Source organism: Motacilla alba, chromosome 9 (genome assembly GCF_015832195.1).
Source record: "Motacilla alba alba isolate MOTALB_02 chromosome 9, Motacilla_alba_V1.0_pri, whole genome shotgun sequence".
Lineage (NCBI taxonomy): Eukaryota > Metazoa > Chordata > Aves > Passeriformes > Motacillidae > Motacilla > Motacilla alba.
Window position 1 is genome coordinate 18,915,435 of NC_052024.1, and position 24,861 is coordinate 18,940,295.

The 24,861-nt window shown below is 44.6% G+C and overlaps 1 protein-coding gene across 8 annotated transcripts in view; it reads right to left on the reverse strand.

Moving 5' to 3' along the window:
* Positions 1 to 3,884: 3,884 nt before the first annotated feature.
* Positions 3,885 to 24,861, reverse strand: part of KCNMB2 (potassium calcium-activated channel subfamily M regulatory beta subunit 2) — a 138,824-nt gene continuing 117,847 nt past the window's right edge. For 4 of the 8 annotated variants that reach the window (XM_038145698.1, XM_038145699.1, XM_038145696.1 and 1 more), the window contains exons 2-5: positions 21,005 to 21,115; positions 14,827 to 14,997; positions 12,177 to 12,372; positions 3,885 to 6,058 (exon numbers count right to left, since the gene is read on the reverse strand). In XM_038145698.1, the coding sequence (XP_038001626.1) occupies positions 5,774 to 6,058; positions 12,177 to 12,372; positions 14,827 to 14,997; positions 21,005 to 21,115 (763 nt within the window). In that variant the 3' untranslated portion in view covers positions 3,885 to 5,773. The remainder of the gene's footprint in view (positions 6,059 to 12,176; positions 12,373 to 14,826; positions 14,998 to 21,004; positions 21,116 to 24,861) is intronic. The other 4 variants (XM_038145702.1, XM_038145697.1, XM_038145703.1 and 1 more) reach the window with 3 other exon arrangements.

The window sequence follows — 24,861 nt, forward strand, 5'->3', positions numbered from 1 at the left end:
TTGAGCTGCTCAGCAGCCCTGGCACAGCAGAGCCTTTGCTCGTGATCAGGAGGTAACAGTGCAGGTGGCTGGGAGTTAAAAAGTGCTTGGTAACAGAATACACAACAGCACCTGCAGTTATGCAAAAGAATTGCCAAGGTGGAGACTTTAGGAAGAGCAGATGAACCCTCCCACCTTCCTCATACACATTTTCATGGTGGAATCTTAGAGTAGTTTGGCTCGGAAGGGACCTTACAGATCATCTAATTCCACCCCCCGTCACAGGAAGGACACCTTCCATATGATAAATTAGAATACCTATCCAAGGAGGTTTAGAGATTTTACCTCGAGCTGAGTGGGAAGCACCTTTTCAATTCCACAACATTTTTTGAGGTGTGAATGGAAGGAGAAATCTTCAAAATATTTTGCAGACTGTAAAACCTGAAAAAAAAGTCAAGTTGGGTCAATATAAAGAGTTAGGTGAGACAGTGGGAGATCACTCCAGGTTCAGATTTTGCTTTTGCATTTTTTCCAAGTTTCAAAAAAGTAAAAAGAAAAAAAGGCATAGTAGAAACTGTATCTTTATAAAGGAAGCTAGCTTTTGTGGTCAGTGAATGTCACAGTGTTTCAGCAGTTTTCTAACATTTTTTCCTGAAATGTATTGAAAATTGAGCATACTCCTGGACAAAAAAGCTGTGCTTTTTTTTTTTTTTTTTTTTTGCAACCTTTAACAGTGTCTGATCCTTCTGTGCTATACTGAAGAGTATGAACACAAATTCATACAGTTCCCTAAATCTCACCTGCCTGACTGCCTCTGGAGATGCTCCTAACTCTCACCTGCTTTTTTTGAACTTCCAAATTAAACAAACCTTTTCTATGTGTTCAGTGAACTGGTCCTCCATCTCTGTCCATGTTTCATGAGTCATTTGCTGAGCTTCTGCCTGGAAATTGCCATGTTTCAATAGAGCTTGAAAAGCATTTTAGAATGAGCATCTCTATTACAATAACATCACTAAGCAATGAAATACACTGAATTCTTACCTAAATAAATGTAGTTCTGTTAAAAATAAATACTCACCTACCAGCTCCTTCTATGAAAATGGAGAACTAAAAAAAGTAGACAGGCTGTATGGAGGGCCCTGCTAATACTGACACTTTTTTTCAGTGTATAGAAATGTGATGTATTCAAAAAATCTTGGTGTGAATTCACCAGGCAGTATTGCTGATCTTTTTTTTCTTCTTAGATCATATCTGAAGGATGAAGAAGCCCTTTGCGTTAAATGAAGTTTGTTTTACATTTAGATGCTGCAGGTCAGGGACAAAATGTGGCTTGTTGGGGGCCCAGCAGATGGCCAAAGGCAGCATCAACCCCTCCTGGTTCACTGGGATTTAACTTTAAACACAGAGCATGTCCACACAAACGCCTCCATTCAGTAGCTCTTACACTCTTTGAAGTGCTGTGCTTTGCTTTACCATCCCGGTGCTCCCTGAGATGAGCATCACCCACACCAGCCTGGCTGGACCCTGGCTAGGGTTGCTGCTTAATCCTTGTGATGGATCCTGCACTTCACTGGTGAGAGATAAAAATGAAAGAACCTTGCTGGTCAACCTCACCAAAAAAAAAATAAAATTCCACCTCAAAATATTCAGTGATCTGATCAATTGCTGATATTTTTTTTTCTCTTTCGCATCAGAGGAGATTTTTTGTTTCTAACCATGATTTTTCAAGTTTTCCTATATAAAAAAGTTTCCTTCATCCCTAGATTTTAAAATCTTCAGTTCAAACTGAAAAAATGGAAACATTTTGTTTTCAAAACACTGAAACAAAATATTTGAAGTCTACTCCTGCTTTTTACTCTATCCTGCACAACAAAAACAATTTGGCAAAGTTGTATTCAGTTGTGAGATGTTTGGGAACTCCAAAAACTGTGTGTGGTTTTCCTGTGAGGGCTGGGAAGTGCTGAGTGCTCAGCGGAGCAGAGAAGTGAGGGATTTTCCCAAATCTTTGATGGATGATGAGCAGTACAGTGGCTAATGGAGAGAAGATGCCCAGAGCCTGTGGAAGAATTGTGTTGCTGCAGAGATATTGAATAAGACCCCTGAATGCCTGGAGCTAATTTAATACCAGCATGACTCTATGAGAAGGGAAATTAGCTGAAAAATGATAAAGATGGTATTAAAAGGACAACACCACTCATGACAGAGTTTGTACTGCTGTAAGGTCAAAGGTTTGACAGTCAAATGAGTGCAGGAATCCTCATGGAACAGATTAACACCAGCCAGTTCTTTCTCACAACTTCTTCCATAGAACTGACATTAACCCTAACCCAAGCCCTAAACCTAACCCAAGCCCTAAACCTTACCCCAACCCTATTTTTCAAATAGAATTTAAAAATTAATTACCCAAGTTCACTCCTATCCTCTGTACAGAAGCAAAAAGAAGAAAGCCACAAAGTGGGACTTAATTCCTATTTGTCCTTCAGGTGGAAATCACTGCCTTTGTGTCTCCTTGAGATGTGTCTCCTCTTCTTGTGTTTCCTCAACCCTCTCTCCTTGCTGCACTCACCCAAGCTCACCCTGGAGATAGGTATTCTTCCACTGGGTACATTCTGTGAGATAAATTGACATCTCCTCAATGAAGAAAACTAAATCAAAATAAACTCTCTGTTGTCCTAGCTGGTGACATTTATAAATCTGCTGCAAGGTGCCAAATTTCAAAGTATTACAGCAAGGATGTTCACACTTCAGCTTCAGATTTAGATCTTCCAGAACAGGAATAAGGCTTGACATATACAATCTAATTAAGAAAATGACAACTACTAAAAGGCCATGGGAATTTGGTATCTGAAATACTTATGAATGCTTTAAATCATTTTATATCACACAAGGGTGCTTGCCATAGGCTTCTGATGCCTGGAAATACTGTGCAACCTGTTTCATATTGCACCTCTCCCTTCCAGGGTTTTGCAGGACAGGTTTGTCCCTGCTGTCCCAAATGCCCAGCTGGGACATCAAGAGTGCAAATGTTTGTGCTGGGAAGAGTCAGAACTAGTCTTAGAAGCAAGAGTTGGTTTGCCTGGCTGCTGGATTGCATGACATGTTTCTGTCATTCATTTGAGCTGCACATTGATGTGCAAAAGGAACATCAATGCCTTTTGCAGGGGAAAACATGATATTAAAATAGAGTAGAGAAAGAAATAGGACAGACTCATATCCCTGCTGAAACACCACCTCTCTGTGGGGCAGCAGGAGTTGTTAAAAATCCCACTGGCAGTGCTAACACTTCAGTAGGGGGTTAACAGTGCCAGGGATCAGATGGATAATTCCCTTCAAAATTATTGTTTTACCTCACTCCATCCAATTACTCAAGTTGTTTTGCTATCCCACAGATCTCTCCCTTAATGTCAACAAAATGATTATAGCCTACAACAGCAGCAAGATGTTTCACCCACAGGAGCTCTGGTGAAATGTTTTATGGCACGAGAAGCTGAAAGCAGCGTTTGATGTGTAAATGTCAGGAACAATCAGCTTCCCTGCCACCGAGGGAAAATACACAAACACAGGCACCAAAAATGTCCCAGGGCGCCTAAATCATTGTGCAAATGGCCAGCACAAGTGCTGGGGATGGTGTGGAAAAGCTGGGTGCTGCCAGGGCCGTGCAGCATTCCTGCTCTGGGAATTGCGGTTGGCAGCACAGTCCAGCCCCGCTGGTGTTGAGGTTCCCAGATCTCCCAGTGCCAGCTCCTGCCATTCCAACGTATTGATCAAAACAGAGTTTTTGCAAATGAACGTTTGTGAACTCCCTGGTGCACCAGCACTCCTCTTCTCTTGGTACTGGAAGCTACAGAAAGCAGTTTGATGGTACGAGCCAGATCTGAAGGCAGCAGATACTGAAATCTGGAAGATTTAATTGAATATTTTTATTACATATTTTTGGAACCTTCATTATCCCCCCCCACCCTCCAGGAATTTAATTACCTAAGGAAAATTGTACTGCTGATTACAAGATTGCAGGTTTATTTTCACTGCTGAGAATTTTTTTTTTCTTACAGCTCACATTACACTTGCATGACTTGTTTTGTAACATCTTGAAATTTTTAATGCTATGATGAGGAAAGGTACTTTATATATATATATATAGATGAACTAGGCAGAATACTTGATTTGCAGGTTTTTTGAAGGGAAAATGTTATTTTCTTGGTTTGAGTAGGCCTGTGTATGATTTCTTTGAGCTGTTGGATAATGGGTTCACAGGATTGCTCCCAGGATGTGCCTTGTGTTTGTCCTTCAGGCTGGGTGCACCATGAGGAACCAAGAGAGGTGTCTTTAAAACATAGGAAGGAATATTTTATATAGGGGAATAAAAATAAATTATGCAGAAATTGTGATACAGTGTGCATGAAATTAAACTGGCAAGTATACTGTGGTAAATATTTGACAGATAGGACAACAATTCAGCCAGATTCTCAGTTTTTCCAATAAATCATTGCACTTGGGTCTTGTAAATCATAATTCATGTCAGCCAGCACTGCATGGTGAGTTAAGGTCAGGAGAGATTTCCAAATGTGTTATGATGATTATCTAACAATTCAGTTAATAGAGCCATAGAATTGGATGAGATTTTTGTCATTTCCCATGTCACAGCAACAGAGACCTTTGACTGAAACAACATCATGAATATTGGATAAGATCCTGCAGTGCTGCTTCTCCGTGTTATGATATTATCCAAGGATGAAGGTTACAAATACATGAATTGTACTGTTCATTTTCCAGTGGGTAAAAACAAACGGGAAAAAAAAAACCCTAAACAAGTTTCAATACACAACTAGATATAATATAGCTTTTTCTTTATATATATATATATATATCTGTATATATATCAAGTAAAAAAATCTAAAATAGTTGGAAGTAAAAAATGAAAAAATAGCTGATAGTGTATTTTTTTTCTTTACAGTGATATGGTAGCAAATACAAGACAAATGAATAATAAACCTTTACTTAAGGAGTTCTGGTCCCACCTCCATCACTAGGGCTCAGACTAGAATACAAAATGGAACAAGGTGTTTTTTTGCTTTTTGGCTACAGCTTCTGCAAGTGACAAAAATTATGTTGATAGGACAGAAGAAAATTATAGCACAACACAAAATAAAATTCCAAAGTGTTTTCCAAAAGACCTTACAAACACCATAGGGTACAATTGACTTCTGAACTGAGGGAGCAAACACAAAGCATCACCAAGTCCTGCTGAGGCTGAAAATACTGTATGCTTATCCTGACCTCAAAATCCATCCTTTTTTTGTGCCATCTTACCATTAAAAAAAGCTCTTATCAATTCCTTTTCACCCCCCACTCTGCAGCCAGTATTAAAAAAGCCAAAGCCACAAATCCATCCAAGGGACTGAGCCAGGTGAGAGACCTCAATGATGCACAAGTGGTCGGCTGCCCTTTGTCCAGCAGTGAATTTCCCCAGAATCTTTGACACCAAAACACCAATTGACTAAAGCTTGGCCAATGGTCACACAGAGCCCTGTCTTGGCTGTAGAAAAGAAAGTACTAATCCCAGCATAAAACGAGATCATAGAGACGGTCAACACAAAACAGGAACTTTTTCAGTCGTCTGCATAATAATAACATCATGTTTGCATATAGAACAGCTTTTGCATTATTGCTCTACTTAGAAGAATATAGTAAGGAACTTATACCAGACTTGCACATTACAAACTTAAGGTTCTTTGGTGAAGAATGAGAAAAACAGTATTTTCGCTGCGATTAAATTTCGGAGCAGTCTCCTTTCCTATCTGCTGATCCTCTGGATTCTCTCGCAGAGCAGGGAAAGGTACTGAGTCAGCTTTACCATGGCGACGATGGCCACCCCACCGATCATCATGCAGGTGGGCCAGAACAGGGAGTGGAACAGCACGTTGGAGCTGTACAGTTTGGTGAGGATCACGTTCTTCTGCACGCCCTCGGGGTCGTAGAAGCAGGAGAAGCGTTGGTACTTCCTGAAGTTTTCCATCACCACGTTCACCAGCGACATGGACTCTTCGTAGTTCTTCCCACACTTGGGGATGTATGAACACTGGGGAGAAACCAGAGGGAGAAAAACGTCTCCAAACCTGTTACAGTGTCTGTTTGCAGGTGGCAAGTGGGGAAATCTTGAGATGATTATGCTTTTCACAACAAGAGTGGAATACTATTACACTAATAATGAATTTATGACAGCAAAACTCAATATTTTGCACATCTACAGAATTTCCCATTGGAGAACCTCCAAGTGCTGTTCAAACATTAATGCTTTAATCTGAACAGTGCCTTGTGAGATAGGTGAATATATTATTATTGCTAATTTACACATGCAAAAATAGAACTGATGAAGTACCTCTTCATCTTAAGTGGCACACATATGCTCACAGTTAGATGGGTAATTGACTTTCTGTAAATACAAATCTGGTAGTTTAGCTCTCACTTGGCTCGGATCAAAGTGATCACAGTGGGCACAGGAGTTCACTCAGAGGGGGGAGGGATGAGAAGAGACCTTTACACAAATATTCCCATGGGGGTAATGCCTCAGCTAGAGACAAATAAGTGGTTTAGGTTTTCCTACTGACAGCCCAGAGGACTTTCATTCAGCCTCTAGCTGAAGATCAACCTGGTTGCCAGGCTGGCTCTGAGTGAGGCTTTTGCTTTTGACCCCAGCATAAGTCCAACAGTTCCTCTCCTCTGAAGATGATCCTGGATTTTCAGTTTTAATCCCAAAGGAAATAAGATTTGGGGGTGGCTCTATCTAGCACAATTGCAACCTAGATTTCCAGAGAATACTAAAAGCAAGTTATTTAAAAAACTGCCTTATGGAGTCCATGCACTGAAGATATTCCATGGGAAAGGTAGGACAGTAGCCCTGGGCTCTGCTGCCAAGAGCTGGTGTGGGCTGGTGAGGCGGTAGCCAGACACAAGGACTGAGGCCACATCTGGACAAGTTTTGACTGAGAGCAGAAACCCCTCAACTTTCTGTTGCTCCTGCTGGTCTGGAAGATGATTGATGGGAGCAGCCCAGGGCCTCTCACTTCCTTCTTTCTTCTCTGCACTTACACCCCACTAAATCTGAAATTTTTCTACACCTGCACAGGATTTTGATTAACTGCTTCAGGAGGAGTGGAAATCTGCTGCTTGACTTCTCGTTGGACATGCGGGGGGGACCCAGCAGGCTGCTTGTCCTGGTGAGAACCTAAAGTGGCCCCAGATAATTTAAGAGAAAGTGAGTTTTGCAAAGGAAAGAAGATGGTTTTGATTAAAATAACGTGACCCATGGGTTTTGATCATTACTGTTTTAATGTGCATTCTTTATAAACGTCCCTCCGTTCTTTTTCGTGACGTGCTGTGAATTCTTTTTTTAACATACTGCAACAAATCTCTAGTCCTAATTATGATCAAAGGATTAACCTCATAATAGGATTTGATTGATTCATTGGCAAGTTATTAACACAGAATATGATTTGAAGCATGGCAGAGAGATTGTCTGGCGTTAGCAGACTGGAGCATTAATGGTGGAGCGTGGCCACACTGCCACTATGAATATTTCATAGAGCTCTAGAAATTAGAGATGAAAAATATCAGAGCATTAATATCTCATCCATCTTGCTGCTGGTGCGTGTCTGCTCCCCATAGGATATTCTCTTGTACTCTGACCAAATTTGTCTTAAATGTCCAAAGTCACGAGCCCTCTTCCAGCACCCATGAGTCTTTAATAGATCATAATCTACTAAGTAGGGGAAATTTCTCAGTGAAGCATTCCTCATTTTCCCCTAGTAAATGATCTGTTATCACTGTCATAACAGCAGTATTTCCAGTTCAAATGGATTTTTTTGTGGTTTTTGGGGGGGAAATTGGGGGGTTTTTTTTGTTGTCTTTTTTTTTGCTATTCATTTCTGTTTCTGGAATTCCCATGAAGTATCCTGAATGAGGTGATTAAATGAGAACTTGGCCACTTTTGCAAAACACAACTTCCCATTGACAGAGAACAGAAGATATGTAGAAGCCAAAAAGATGAAAGATTCCTGGGCTCTAAGTTTGCAGAAATATCCCAAGAGTGCAGTGAGTCCAAGTACTGTCCAAGTGTTCTCATAGGGGACCTGAAGCAGAAATTGAGCTGTTCCCTACACCACCAGCTGCGTTGGGCTGCCCATGATGGAGGGTCTGGGGGCATGAAACTGTGGAGTGCAGCTGTGCAAGGGAAGTTGATTTGTTGTGCCTCTCATCCAGATTCCTTGTGCTGAAGCCGTGTCTCTCTCCAGGCTTTGGTCTCCCAGGTGCTCTCCAAGGTGTGTGTGCCCTTACTCTGTGTGCTCTCTGCCTCAGTCTGGCTCCCCTGAGATCCTACAAACATCTTGATCTTAGCTTTGACCAGGTCCTCAGCACAGCACAAGGACATTAATTTTGGTTGTGGGGTGCTCCTGGCCTCCTCCAACATCTCAACTTTCCCAGTGAGATCCCAGGGATAGCACAGGGCTGTGTTTCATAGGTGTTTGACAAACAAATAGGAAGACTCAATAACGAGATGTATTGATGTTTTCTTTGTTTTCCATAGTTTAAATTTTCAATAGTTTTCTGCAATGCCTGGCAAGGAATTTTATATCCATGGCTGTTATGCTATACCTGCACATGTAGACAATTATATCTACGCTGGTTTTTGGCACTTCTGCATTGTCAAACAGTTGGAAATCTGCAAGTTAACAATGTCTGGTGCTCCACCTGAGGTGAAGATTCTGTGATACAGCATGAGAAAGGTGGTTCTTGTGTTCCTTGCAATCCGAGCATAAGAAGGATCTATCAGACAGTTACAAATAGAAGTTGTGATGAATATTTTCATCTCTACTTTCCTAATATAAAGCATTGGGTAGGTATCCTACCTGAACTACCTCTGGACACATCCAGTCCAGTTCCCTGCTCAGTGCAGAGTTGCTCAGGGACTTGTTCAGTCAGGTTATGAATATCTCCAAGGATGGAGATCACACAACTTCTCCAGGTGAGCTGGAGGCAGTTCTCCTTAAATCAATGAAGATACACTAAAAAGGCTATTGCCAGAAAAGCCCCCAGTTCAGGGGGGCAGTGAAATGCACAACTCTCATCATTTGTCTGTGGCTTGGATTGATGTCCAAGCTGAGCCTGGAAACTTAGACAGGATGTGCTGTGGCAATCTATGTGAGAAAGTGGTCAGGATGTCAATTTACACCTCTTTTGGAAAGTGCAACAAGTTTGGAGCAGGGGATTGAAGGAGGAGTTCTGTATCTGAGTTGGCCTGAATTGATTCCTCCAGATGTAATTTTCCAGTTCCCTACTGGAATTCACAGCTGAACACCTCTGCTTCCCATCCCTGCACTAGGCAAAGTCCTTCCTGGCTTATAAACACCTGAGTCCTCAGTGAGAAACCCTGAGAATCCACATAATTTCTGAGTCCCAGGCAGTTACAGCTGATTTTGGTGATTAAATCCTTCTTGTTATTTCACTAACGGGAACCGATACAAATCAGCAGCAGCTCCAATGACATGAAAAGAGTCAGAATTACCTCATACGAGATCAAAATGCGGCTTCTCTAATTGCTTTAACTACCACAGCCCTTCCTCATGGTGACAGCCTGGCTCTGTGGCTGGTTTACCTCTTGCAGAGGCTGTTAGAGCCTTTGGCAGCTGAGGAAGGAAAGTGAGGCCACAGAAGCATTTCAACTGTTTTGCCTGTAGTATTGACAAGGGGCTGGGCTTGTCCTAAAGGCTAGAGATAAAGTAGGCACAGCAAGAGCAATGAAAAGCCAGAAAAAAATCTTATGTGCTTTTCTTGGAAAGACTTGAGCAGCTTGACAGATATCCACTGACTTCCCACTGATTCCCACCAGAGACTGGCAGCAGCATGCTGTAGATCTCAGTATAAATTGTACCTACTCCTCACTCCACCTTCTGAGCTGACAGCCAGGTTAGACAGCAATTCTCCTGCATGAAGCATTATTTAAAATCAAGGTGGATTTGGCTCTGTCTGTGCTGGCTGGTGGGGAAAAGAGAGAGGCAGGCTCCAGATGTTGCTCTGTCCCTGTGTGTGGGTGCTCAGCAAAGCAGAGAGGTTGGTGGAGGGGTGTCACCTTTTGAAAGTCACTGGTGTTGGTCTTCGAGTGTCAGGACTGTGTTCTGTGCTGTCCCCAGTAATGTCACAGCTCAATGAGCCAGGCGCGGGGTTATTTTTTCTTTATTTGGCAAAGGTAAAGACAGGGAACACAAATGTGAGTAAATGGATGGAGAGAGACAGCTTAACACCCAGCTGGAGCATCACCACCCAGCCCTGCTCAGGACTGCTTTCCTGCTGCATGGGGATGCTCTCTGGCCAGGGAAGAGGGAAAGCACATCTGGAATGCTGAGATTGGTTGTGCTGATTTGAGCTTGGAAACTCTGCTGATCTGAGCCATGAGCAAGAAGACAGGTATTTTATAGACATTGCAAACTTCCACTCAAAACTGCTTTTGTATTCAGGTCACATTCAGCAGCATGTCAGGAAAACCTAGGAATCCTCCTGAGAGCAGAGCTTAACCTGTAAAACAACCTTGGGCTAGAGAAGTATTAACTGTGCCTGCACTAAATTAAGATGAGGTGGCATCTGGGAGAATTTCAAAGTCCATTTCAGCAAGCAAAAATGATCAATAAAAGAATGTGGAGATTTATGCTGAATCTCTCTATTTATTTGAATCAGTGGAGCACAGAGATTTATCTGATCTCTTTTAATCAGATTGAGGCGTGAACATCACGGTTTTGCTTTTGCCCCAGCAGGAAGTGAGGTCTGTCCTGCCTCAGGCTTCACACACAGTGAGTGCCTCTTCCTGCACTGATGCCAGAGTGGAGGGGAAAAAGGGGGAACTCTTCTCCATTTCACACTTCAGAGCCAGAGGACTCCATCTCTCAGCCATGAGAGTTAATTATCCAACAGTATAAGCAGCCTAGTGCAACCATGCCATGCTTTGACTAATTTTAATATCACTTCATCTTAATATGCAGGATTAATTTGTTCTACTGAACAGCTGCCATAAATAGAAGCACAATAGGTTACTTTGTCAGCAGCCTGATCTGGGGCTCCGCTGTCCCAGGGTCTGCTTTGCCAAGTTTGGGGTTCAGTGACCTTGGATAACCAAGCAGTAAAAGGAAATCTGGCAGCTGTAAGTCTAATGATTCCACTGCATCCCAGCTCCCTCCAATTTGTACTCTCAGGACACAGGAGTTGTTAATATGAACAAAGGGAGGTGAGGAGAGGGACATTTCCCTGTTCCCATCTTTCCTTTCCCTGTGGAAGGTGGGGAGTGATGCATGGCCTGGGTCAGGCACATAGCTGTGCTGCTGCTGCCTTCTCTGCATCTGCTGCCTCCCTTCAGCCTCCAGACAGGAGCTTTCTCCATCCCACCTGCATGGGGTTACACTGGAGCTTGTACTTGCAGAAGCAGAGACAGGAACTCTTCAGGCTTGCCCAAAATAATTCCATTAGTTCAAGTTCTGGAATCAGAGCAGTTGTGCTGTAAAGATGGGGTGACTCCTTATCTTATTCGCACCCCAAAGCCAGGTCTTTTCTGTTTGTGCTGCTGCTTTTATCTTTGTCTCCCCCCACTCAGCAAACTCTCAGGGTCTTTGCAGGGTGAGTGCAGTGACTGGAGCCCAGCGGCACAGGTGAGCTCAGGGGAGCTGCTCAGGCTCAGAGTTTGTCACCAGAGATGGAGATGGGCTCTCCTCTCTCCTCACCACCTTGCCTGCCCTGCAGAAGAGGTGCCATTTCCATTCTCACTGCCACATGGATGCTCCCTGCACATTTCTAGGAGTGTTCACTGCCATGGGGAGCCATTCCTTGGTGGGAAGTCACTTGTCCACAGCTCCACGAGAATATCAATGTGACTCATGTTCGGCCATCCCCTGCTCCTGTAAAGCTCTTGAAAAGGATGAGGGAGGCTCCAGCCCTTGGGGCACAGCACCCCGCGTGGAATGGACGGAGGCAGAAAGTTGCCCCTCTCCAGACACGTGAGCTGGGTTTGTGCACTGATTTCTGCTTTCTCTGCTCTGTATTTATCAGTGAAGCAGGAGCTGGAAGCTTTATATTGCTCCAAAGTGAGGAATGGATGTAACAAGATGAGAAGCCCTCCAGAAACCCATTTAGGAACAAATTTTATTCTGTGCTCCTACCTCAGAATTAATTTTCATTGTTTCCTCAGTGTGGTAGAGTAGAAGCTTCTGGCCAGAAGAGGTGAGATTAACATACACCTGCAGGCAGGGGTACTGAGAGATTTTCCAGCACTCTGGGCCGCAGTTAAATGAGCAGTTAAAGGTTTCTGTGATGGATGCATTGAGAAGTGAGCACTGAGTCTCTTCTGTCCAGACACTAAGCAGGAAAAAAAGAGACATTAGAGCATGGCAAGAATAGGCAAATAAGCACTAAAGCCATCTCAGGATTCCCATCAGAGATATACTGGGGGGCATCTTGCACGAGAGGGTACGTGTTGCAGCAAAGCCTGGGCTGCCTCATGTCACGCATCACAGACACTTTAGCCTTTGGGCGCAAAATTACCCAATATCAATTACAAAATTACCCTATTCCCTTATGTCTGTGTATAAATGGAAAGTGAACTGGAACTTTGATGCTGGAGAAGGTGTATTTGAAAGGGTGTCAGCAGAGAGAGAAGAAAGCTGAGCAGCCTGTGCTGGGGAGAGCAGAACACACACGGTGCTGCGTGACAAGACACCCTGAGCTAGGACCTGAGGGTCAACTCAAAGTCCAGGTCAGTTTGAGTGAAGGTTGAGAGGACAATTTTGAATTAGCAGGGTATGGATTCTCATACACATGAAGATACAGGAACTCTTGAGTGGTACCTCCTGCAGCTCTACCTATGGGAAAGCTTTTCCTAGGGGCAGCTTGCTCAGTTTTCTCTGGGTTAAGTCAGTGGCTGTAACTTTTCTGGAGGATTTAATCTCATCTCCAATTCACCAGAGGCTAAAACTGGATCCATGGAGCCTGGCTGTGCACTAGCAATGTTCACTGGCATGTATTTAAAAATCTACAGCTGTGTTTTCCTTGGGGAAAGGGCACATGGAGGGCTATGCAAAAAGCCCTTTGTGGGCTGGGGGAAGGTTTCACCCAGGGCTCCCCTTTAATCATGCTCAGTCCCTCAGCTCACCCCCAAGGTGGCTGTCTTGCCCTATGACAAAGGGGATGAAGATCTGCTTGCCCCTCAAAACACCTATGAGAGGCTTTACACAGTAAGTGATATCAAAGATTTCTGACTAATTCTACTGCTGTTTTACTTAAGCAGTAATTCTGCTTGTATATTCAGTTTTACATTTATATTAAATTATGCTATGTTTTCTGGGGGGAAATTGAATGAAAAGATTTTTTTCACCCTCCCAGGCAGTACTTGTTGGAGGGCTGTTGCTGTAAAGGAGAATAACCCCTGAGGAAATCTGTCTGTGTGGAAAAAAGTGACAGCAAAGGCTCCTGGGTTGTCTTCTCCTCACTTTCACCTTTCTGGCTGCTGTTTTATTCATGCAAGGGGGTAATAAATTAACACCTATCTACCACAGACTTGTGAAGATGGAATAGTTGATACTTTGGAGGTGTTTTGATATCATCTGGCAATTTTTTTTCACATATCATATAATATAAATCAACTCCTTCCACGTGAGCAATTTTGACCTTAGCACCCTCTGCAATTGACCCTGATATTGCTGAAATATCTGGGAGAGCAATTTGGAATAGCAAATGCTCTTGGATACTTAACAGGCCTTGATCTCAGTTTTCAAAATCAGAATTTCGCCCTGATTTAAAAAGGGACAAATAACTTTATCACATAAATAAGGTGCTTGCAAATCAGTACAGCTCATCCTCATCTGTATTCCTTGTCACTGCAGGGTCAAGAGGGAATGTTCTCATGCAGGTGCACCAGTATAACTGAGGATGCTCACACCAGTTAACTGTAGGCCCTTCTTGCACGTGCCTAAGGAAGCCTGTGGTGTTTAACCCAAGATGTTCCAGGTATGTGCCCCTGCCTTAGCGTGGTTTGGGGCATGGCAGACTAATATATTGGTCCCCAGTTTCACATTTTTCATTCTCTTAACTCCACCAATAAGGGCAGGAAAAACACATCACTGACAGTCTTACTGCAGTCTGTGCTGGATTTTAAATAGGGCTGATGCTTGAAAACAGACTACAAATGTTGTTAATGAATCACAGGCCAAACTCTCTGCTCGGTGGCAGAGGAGGAAGCCAGAGACAGCCTCAGAAAAATTAAGTGCAGTGCAGGAATGATGGAAGATGGTCTTTTGCTTTCAGCAAATTACTATCTTTCATGAGGATTTCACTTGTTAAAGTGAAAGTAATAACCGACATGGATAACTACAAAGAGCTTGATTTTTTTCCCAAATTAATTCTCCATCTTTCATTTGGAAGTGTACTGTTTTCTCAGGGCTGCAAAACATTTTTTGCTCTTTTGTCCTGAGTCTGGGCTTTGCAGCAACAGCCCCTGAGAAGCTTATATGGCCCAGCAGACTGCAGGCCAGCCGATATGGATATTATACTGGTGTTAAACTGTGCCGAGCCTAACGCCTGTGGATGGAGATTTTGTCAAACAGGGATCTAATTCTTCCCTCACTTTATGCCAGTGTTACTCAAATTGCTTTCACTGTGGCTGTGCCTAATTTATACTGGGGCAAGCAAGTGCAGAGTTAGGCCCATGCTGACCAAATGAACAATTATAAACCTGTAATGAAAAGAGCCAAAAGAATAAGCCACGTGAAGTCAGCTGGAGCAGGGGATGTGAGAGCAGGGGCAGCCATGAATTACCTTTGCATGTAGGAGCGCAGCAGGGTGATTCCCAGCAGGAAGTACATCATGATGGAGCACACCATCATGGCCAGCCCCAGCAGGATGGCCCGGTCTTCTCCAGCTTTCAGGGCTGTCACTGTTTTCCTTTTGTCCAGGAGGTCGTGATCCCTGATTTTTTGGTAAATATTTCTGAGATTGAAAATAATACATTCTTATGTGAAGTTCATGTTTAATCATCAATGCAGCCTCTAAAGGGTGGGCAGTTCCACCTCCATACCCATCTCAGGGGAGAGAAAGGTTTAAAGGTCCTCTGGTGTCCTTTTCCAACAGATTCACTCTGACCTGGTGCAAACTTATTCATCTCCAAAATAAATTACAGCCATTTCTGAAAAGGTGAAAACCCCTTAGAGCAAATACAAATATTAGACACTTGTGCCAGCTCAGTAAACACTTCTTAGGTACAGCCTCTTTGGCTCAGCAGCATTATCCCAGAGGTGCGTTTGACCCGCCAGTGCCATCTCAGGCCACCAGAAGATGTTCAGGTGTATGAAGTGTCTTTTCTCCAGCTGAATAGGGTAGCAGGTCTTATGTTACCACATGTAGGAAATGGCCTGAAGAAAGTCATTGTTAATATTATCTGAAAGGACCATACTCTCTTTTGATTCACTACAGGCTATTGGTTTGGGCGATTTTCTGCCCTGAGTGTGACTCAAAGCTCATGAAACACTATGGGGATTTTGCAATTGATTTCTGTGGGGTTTTTTGATTGGGAGCTTATTTACTTTATTCGTAAAACAGCTTTTTGGAAGCCAAGTTACTCATTACAGTGAAAGCCCTCACAGAGAATTATCCACTAGAGCTATTTGTTCTGGGATTAAAAAAAAAAAAAGAAGAAAAAAAAAAAAGAAAAAGAAGATACAACAAACCATTCCCCCTTCAGCAGAGAGTCCTTTGCATTTTCTAACCATAAGTCCTTCTTTCATCTCCGAGCCTTTGATGATTCAATGGGTCATGAGGACACAATGGTGGAGAAGAAAATATTTGAGTACATTTCAAACACACTCAAACTTTGTGGGTTTAAAATGTACTTACAGACCTGAGGCTGGTCAAAATCTCCTGTGCTTTCTGTTATGGTTCTTTTGAATCATCCAGGCAGCCCCCGAAGCATGTGAACCGCACGCTCTGAGCCCTGGCACCACCATAACATGGACACAGTAGTACACGTGGGAGAAGTTCCTCTTCCACTGTCTGCAAAATGGCAGGTGAGCAACATCAACGTCACTTTGGCCTCTAGCAAACCCACCACTCCTTTCAGCTGAAGCCACCAAGTTTCACTCACCCATGGGAAAAATAAAAATCACTGAGCCAGGTCAACCAGAGAACTTACGTTGGCTATTAAGGATAAAGAAATAGAGATAAGACAGATGTGAAATCATACATAAACACAGTAGAAGCAACAGCAAAAAATATGTTTAATCATAGACTCCTTGAGACTGGAATTGAGTTCCTATTTAGATGATGAGTCATAGCCAGGAAAAGCACATATGGTGTGGGGTTTTATAGCAAAAATCTTGCTCAGACAGTACTGCAGTCAATAGTCTCCTGTACCTAAGAACCCTTGAGGTTTTTTTATCCAACTGCAGTTTACATCTTTAGGTGTCCATGGTTTCTCTTCAAAACCATCCTTTAGAGCTTGTCAGTGTTTTCCTATTTGCAAATGAAATGGTAATTCAGCCTGTCAAGGTTTCCTCTGCTGTTTGGGAAAAAAAAATATATTGTAAACTGGCAGATGCAATTGCCTTCAAAGAAGTAATGTAGAGTAATAATCTAATGCTACTTTTCTATTATTATTTATCAAACTGTATTTAACTGCTGCCATTTGGATTTGCATTGCTCCCAAATGGAAGCAGGCAGGAAGGCAGAGATTGTCATGCAGTTCCAGCACATTAAACGATCACGCAGCATAACTTATGTCAACGTGTAGGCATAAAACAGGCCCAGTGCAATCCCTCACTAATGCCATTGGACATAAAAGGGATACAAATGGACAATTTGCAAACAAATAACTAATTGAGATTGGTTACAAGTGCTTCCCGTGTGGCCTTTAGCCAAGGAACACACCATCAGAGGTAAAAAAAGGAGGGACTGAAGGATGTGTAGTGAAAATTAGCTACCTGGCAGAGGTGACTGGTGACCACCTGCCAGGTGCATCCTCCAAGCTCACCTGCTAGAGGAAACAAAACTAAAGAAAGCTGTGCCTCAGAGGTCAGGCTTGGAGCACTGCTTCCATTGCTCCTTTGTAAATATTTGTTATTCAAAGCCCCGAACAACAGCAAAGTGAGAGCCTGCTGCACCTCACTGAGGGCTTTTATTCCTGCCAGGAGTCAGCCTGGTGACCCTGCTGGGGTGGGTGGTGGTGTGGCACATGCCAGCCCGTGACAGCAGTCCTGCCACAGCCCAGGAGACAGCGCTGAGCAGCTCTCCTCCTCCTCCTCCTCCTCCTCCTCCTCCTCCTCCTCCTCCTCCTCCTCCTCCTCCTCCTCCTCCTCCTCCTCCTCCTCCTCCTCCTCCTCCTCCTCCTCCTCCTCCTCCTCCTCCTCCTCGTGCTTGTGCCTGCACTGGGAAGGTGCCAATTCTCTTTGCGTGATACTGGGAACGTCTGTTGCTACAAAACTTCACATTTTTGTCCCTCAGAGCCCTGGTTTGGGGAACCCAATAGGTTTTGCCCAGTATTTGGCCAGAAACAGAGCAGTCTCAGCACCTCCCTCCCTGGGGCAGCAGCAGTGCCCTGTGTGTGAGTGTGCAGCTGCGTTGGGGTGGGTGGGTTCGTGTACCTGTGAACTTTTGGCACAGCTCAGGGGCCTCCCTCTGCTCGGTCAGCTGGAATAATGCCCTGCTTAGCTGGCTGATTTTGGATCCCAGAGCTGCACAGCCACAGCCAGCTGCCTGCTGGGCTGTGTTTAAGTACAGGTCGCTGCATCCCAGGCACTGCTCACCAAGTGACTCCATCTAATCCCAGTGATTCCCTGGGATAACTCCCCACCAGGGGGGCTGTTGGTTTTTAAAGAGGCCCCAGCTGTCAGAACACGGGGTCTCCCTGACCTCTGCAAAGGCATTTAATAGGAAGCAAACCCCCAAGGACAAAATGTCTTTGTGCCCCTTGATCATTTCCAAACTGAAGCTCTCCCCTGCTAAATTGCCCTGTCCTTTCTGCCAAGTTGCTCAGAGGATAAAGACTGGCTGCTCTCCCCAGGCTCAGCTGCCAGAGGGGAGATCTCAGCCATGACTATACCTGCTGGGGACAGGCAGAGATTTCCCTCTCCATGTCCCTGCGCAGCAGCAGTGTGGGGATCCCTCTGCAGTGTGGTCAGCAGATCCTCCTGTACCTCCTGCTCCAGAATAAGAGCTCTGTAAAGAGTGCTAAGTGTCCTCACGGGAGAGCTAGAATAACCAGGCACCTGCAATTGCTTTATTTATTTCAAATGAACTCAGATTACCTACCTTCAAAGCCCTCCCCTTGCAGAGGGACCATGGTGTGACACTGAGGGAGACATTGCCTCCTCTGGCACCACGCAGTCGTGGGGCTTGTCAGACAGGGAGGCCTGCCTGAATAATTCAGAATGACTTTGAATTCACATTCCCTTCTCTGATATCACAGTTGTTATGCAGATGTCACTCAAATTACCTCATGGTGAGGAGTTTACTGATATCAGAAATCCTTGAATACAATGGTCAGAAACTACTCCTGTGTCTTACCTGCAGAATTCCCTGTGTTGAGGGATTTTTCTGCTCAGAAGCCACCTTCTTTACATTTTTATTTACAGGCATATTTGGCTGCACCAGTTTTTGCTAGTAGACCTATGGCAACAGGAAATCTCTCTGGAGCCCTCAGAATAGATGTTAACAGATTTGTTCACTCAATTCCTTCTCTCTTCCTCACCAGGCTGGACAAAACTGAACCAAACCAAACCAAACCAAACCAAACCCAACCAAGCCAGTGCTTTGTTTTTCCAGGGGTTGCAATGGTGTGGAGAAGCTCTTTGACAGCTGAGAAAGAATGAGGGTTTGACTAGTTTTCCAAAGCATAAAATGGGGAATCGTTGATGGTTAAAACAGCAATGAAATACAGATATTCTGGGGCTGATTCTGCAAAAAGAGATGCCTGAGAGATACCTTCCACCCAGGAGGAGGTGATTACTTTAGAGCAAGTGGCTCATTGCAGCAGAGTTAATATTATGGTGCAACCCCTCAAAAGTCTGTGGTTGTACCATATGTTGGGTGACAAGCTTGCTGATCCATAAGAAAATCTTCCTGTCTGAAGATTAAAGAACAAAATTCTTGGGGAAGGGTCATTTAAGGTGAGTAATTTCTCTGAAAGGCAGCACTTGTTTGATATAGTGATGGCCCTGGTGACCTTACATGTGTTAAAATCACTGCCAGACACTGGAGGATGAGTTTCTCCCACCAACAGCACTTGCTCTATATTCACACCTCTCCTCTGCAGTCCTCAGGCACTCTCTTATTTCCATCTTCTTTTCCTCCTTTTCCCTCCTGCATTTTATTAATCACTCCCAAGATGTGAAGAAGTCCTTCTGTACAGCTCTACAGAACCTCTTGGGAAATAAACCCACCCGAAGGCTTGTCAAGATATCTGAATTTGCCATGGCTGGTGTGTAGGCACAGAGACCCTGCTCCCTGTTCCCCGTTTCTGCAGGCAGGCAGGGATCAGCTCTGCCTGGATTTGTACTGACCAGACTCTGGTGAGCCCTCAGCCCAAGTTAATAAGCCTAGCTTCAAGGCATGGTGAGAGTCAAAGGCTGGGCTAATCAGGAGCTTCCAGCCAGCCCAAAGTGTGGGCAGATATCTCCTTCAAGTGTCTGCCCTGGACCATGACAGTGTTCTAATGCAGAAGGACATTAGCCTGGGGAAAATTCAATTAAAGAAGAGACTGGCAGAAGAACAGGAGGCATTTAGACAACCAGCTCCAATGAAAGTTCACGCTGCAAAGCTGGCCTTTTTGTCTTCAAAATATCTGTTTGGGATCAGATAACCCAAAGAGCTGAACACCTATGCAACCTTTGCAGAAACATTCAGAGAATGGGCCAATTCTCCAAAGAACCTCAGGGTCCTGAGGGCAGCTCTGCTGCCTGAATTCAGGAGTGCAGATTCCCAAGCAGATGCCAACAGTAATGTCTCATTAGAATTACTGAAGAGTGTGTTTTGCTAATTGGCACTGTAGGTACATTGATGTCTGGTTTTGTTTCACTGGAGTGTGATTTTTTGTGATTACATTTAATAGTTACTGCAAGAGGAACTGAAGGAGAGGTGGAAAAGGGCAAAGGAAAGAAAAGAAAGGCAAATGTGTCCTTGTGACAAGACAAGCTGTCCAGCAAATCTTACTACAAAGGAGAGGGATTTTGGAAGGATGAGTCTGAGCATTACTGACAATTATTATTTCATCATTGATATTTAACTTTTTTATTCCCAGCTGAGCACTTCCTTTGTCTGTGGACTTCAAACCTCTCCTTCCCTTTCCTTTTCTTTGGCACATTTCCCTGCTCCCCTGGGAGATCCAGTAACTCATTTATTCCTGTCTCCTTCAGCCTGTTCCCTCCAGCAACACCACTCAAGTGGGCTGGTGAGCCACCAGCTCTCTTTCAAGCAGCTAAACACCCCCCAGCTACTGTGCAATGTATTGCACACAGGCTCATCCTCACACGGGCACTTGTATAACCAGGACTCATCTCTGGCAGCTGGATGTGCAACAGCTGTGTGGGGCAGTGATCTGCCCAGGGGACAGTGATCTGCCTGGGGGACAGTGTGGCTGGTGGCTGGAGGCAGGACAGCTGCAAAAAGCATGAAAGCTTCACAGGGGTTGAGGCTACAAACCTGTGGCTGGGGGTTGGTGTGCTTTTAAACCTGAATCAGAGATGGCCACGGTGTGCTGCTGATGCCTGAGAACAAGGAGGACTTTGGCCGTGGCTCTGGCATTGCCCCTCGGCTCTGCTTTGGCTTGGCACAGTCACCCTGGCACTCCTGGGCTGCTCCTGTGCCTGGTGGAGCAGCAGCTGTGGGGCACAGGGAGGGCACCCTCTGCATCCCTCCTGCTTCTCCGGTGCCACCACAGGGGAGAAGCCACGGGCCACACTCACAGATATTCAAACCCATAGGAGACAATCAGCACAGGTGCCTTTACCTTTTCTCATCATGTCTGTAAGATGTAGATCCCCGGCCACTGGTCCAAATAAACATTTTAGAGGGTTGCCCAGGGTTGGCTCTGCTCGCTGCAGTGGGACGATGGAAGGACCTGGGGGAAGAGGGATAATTTTCATCACTGCCCATCCAACATGGCAGAGCACATCATATCCAGTGTGCCAGATCCCCTGTGGCCATGCCCCCTGTGCTCTGAGGAGGGACATTTGTTAACTTGAGGTGAGATGTAAAATAATGGGGATGAGAGACCAGTGTGTTGGAATGGAGAATAAACCCCATTAGCCCCACTGGGAAAAGGTAAGGCTGGCTGATCAGGCTTAGCTCTGCTCCATGCTGCAAAGCATTCATACCATGGGCAAGAAATCATCAGTAGTTCAAGAAAAGGTAATAGCTGTGTCCAGTGTTCTTATGGCAGTATTTTTCAGGGACAAAATGGCTATTGTTGTTAAAGCACATCCACACTCATTACAGGTTTTTGGTTGTTCTGCAGCTCCCAGCAAGGTGAGGCTCTCAGGGAAGGTGTCTGAATGGGGCACAAGTATGAGACAAAAATGTAGCATTTTGTGGAAATGTTAGCTGACATGACAAAGATATCTTTTCCCACGGAGAAATTCCTATCCCGAGGCCATTTAGATCCCTGCCCAAGGACTTCCTTGTTTCACTTCAGGGTATGAGATCTGCTGCCTCCTCTCAGGGTCTCAGGCTGTATTGGACCTGCTAGTGGAGCTATGGCTCCCCTTGTAGCCCCTCTTAATTTCTTCTGGTTTTAGTGAGGCTCAGTTAAAAATCTTGGTCTCTGAGAATTGGGCCATTCCAATGAAGGCTGCATTTTGCATTCTTTCACAGCACATAATTTTGTGTTTTTAATGCATTCAGATACAAGCTTAAAGGGGAAAAAAATCCAGATACTAAATAGTTTATTGTGAAGTTTTCATACACTGGGGGCCATTCTTTACCTCACTGAAAAACAAACCTGATGGCTGATGCTGTCAGCAGAGAAGCCACATGATCTGAGAAAGTCTCTAATGCCACTGTCTCCATAATCATGCAAAGGGCTAATTTCAATATTTGCATAGTGGTGAACCAGGAGAATACCTAAATACTGTCGAGGTGGCTGCAGGGGAAGACTGACATGGACAGGAGCCAAAATCCATCTGTGTGCAGACAGGCTGATGGGTGCTGAGGGACTGGGCGTTCCAGCTGGAGTCAGCCCAGAGCCCCCACCACAGGGACCATGACACAGCCCCAGGCCCAGCTCACACCCTGGTTGGACAAACTGGCCAGACTGGTTGTTCCTGTCACCTCTCCCTGCTGGGATCCTGCTGCCCTGCTCAGATGCTGGCTCAGGACTGGGACTTGCAGACAAGGATCTTGCTTAAAATAAGAGGTGTCAATATTTGGTGAAGCTTTTGGCTGCATTTGTGAACAGCAAACTGGACAAGAAGGTGGTCCAGAAGAAGGGAGGAGGAAGGAGGGGAATCTCCCCCAGCCCTTTCCCTAATTCTGTGGTGATCAGGGCAGTGTGAATGCCAAGAACAATTCTGTTCTTTCCATACAACCACTGAAGTTAAATACTGGGGAATGAACAACAAGATGAGGCACTACCTCCCTGAAATAACTATAGTTTAGAAGGTGAAGTAGCATCTGCTGGGATCTAATTGATATAGCCAACAACTAAGTGCTTTGAGAGTGATATGGGTCAGAAATTTCACTTGTAAGACCCTGAGCCAAATCCTCTCACTGCTGGATGAGATTTTACCCACATTACCTCAGACAGCACCACACTGACCACCCAGCTGGGGCTCCTGCTCCAAGCCATGCAGGAGGGGTCAGACCAGCTACCCAAGGGCCACACTGCATGTTGGGCTGAGCCCGTCCCAGGCTGAGTCCCTTAATGATGGAAAATAAAATTATGTTTTATTAAAATTATGCCATTGCACTCTTTAGGATGTCACGCACTACAGGAAAGCCTGGTTGTGCTGCCACAGCCTGAGTGGTCCCAGAGCCATCAGGAGATGGTGGTGAATGATATTAGAGAGCCTTTTCTTAATTAAGCAAAACTTGGGCACACATTAGAGGTCATCAGCAGCTTCTGCCAGCTGTCTGAGCCTACAGGGACACCTGGGCAGGACTTCCTGGGAGGGAAACAAAATTTATAAGCTCAGAGCAAATTGCTGAGCTGGGAGCTGGGTGAGTGGGTCTGTCCCACTGAGGGGATGCCAGAGAATGAAAAGGGATGCTTCTCTTCCCAGTGAAGTCGGAGTGATTTCAGACTCCCTTGCAGTGCCAGTGCCCTGGAGCAGTCCATATGTGACAGCTTTAATGCTGCCTGCTTCGTTAGTTGAGCAATCCAAGCTAACTACCACTATTTAACACACAATTGCACACCTAATTTTGTGTAAAATTGTAACACTGATGACATCATAACACTACTCCGGAGGTCGAATGAGTGACCGAAGCCCATGGTTCCCTTAGGCAGGGGTTAGACATGAGATAAAAAACCTTTTGTGCACCAGCAACAATACAAACTCCCCAGGACCCTTTTGTGAAGGCCTGTGGAGGATTCATAACCTCAAAAGTTGCAACCTCCATGACCCACCAGGTCAGTTAAACTTCCATGCCTTTCTCCCCTGCTGGGCAAGTCTCTGTGAACTGTGTTTCTTCACTGCCCCCTCTCTTTTCTGGGAAAACAAATAACACTACTTTTTCTAGGTTTTTATCCCCCATGGCTTCTCAGAGTCAGCTGCTGGCAAATTATTTTTATCATGCAACAAGTAATCAGCCAGTGCAACTCATTACTGCAGGATGCCAGCCTTGCTTCAGAGTGGATTGTGTTATTGCTTGAACAGACGGAGCTCCTAAAGTCACAAAAATACCTTAAAAACTGGAGAAGAGATGCTTCAAGCTGCTTTTTAGACTGCCAGGACTCTGTGGGGGATACTCCTATAGGGCAGGTTTTCCACAAACTGCTGTGGTTGATGTGGCTTTTGCTAGTCGGGGTGCTGGGTGGGACTCTGGCCTTTCTGCCTGAACACTCTGTCTCCTTCACTATCTACACAATGTGGCATCAATGCAGCTGTCTCTTGACACGGCTGCCACAGTGACAGGCAAGGAGGCCAAGCTTTGGTTTTCACAAAACACCTCATTCTTCATGTCTGGGTCTATTCTGAGTAAGTGCTCAAGGCTAAGGGCAGAAATGCAGAGTAAAGAGTGCAAGTCTGGTACAAACACATGAGTCTGCGATGCTGTCCCACTCATCCCACCTTCTCTTGTTCTCATCCTCTTCTTGACCACTACCTGCTGGTGGATTTCATGGATCTCACTAGGAAACCTGACAAGATGTCCACTTTTTCAGCCATTGCAAGGTGAAGACTTGAGATAGCTCTTAAAAAATTAGAACTATTCTGCCCTGTCCTAAGGACTACGAGCATGTCTACATGCAACCACCTGACTGAGCATTTCAGTGTGAAGAAAACACAACAGGGTAGCATTTGCTTCAAGTTGCTCCAAAAAAGGATGTAATTCTGAGGGTAAATCACAAAATCCCTTAGCTGGTACCTTGGGGACTATATTACATACCCTGTACTACTCTGTTGTCCTCACCTTCACCCTGGGCTGGCTGCTCTCCTTCCTCTGTCTTTAGTTTGTGTCATGATTGGTATGAAAAGCCCCTTACCTCTAGGTCACCACAGCTGTGAACAGCCAAAGAGAGATGTTGCAGACCATGTTTTTAGATGGAAAGCTGGGTTTTATATGTGTGTTTGCTTGTAATTGCCTCTGCCTATGTTTATGTTAATCACAGGGTTTCTGAGACCTTAGAGAACCATTTACAGCACCAAA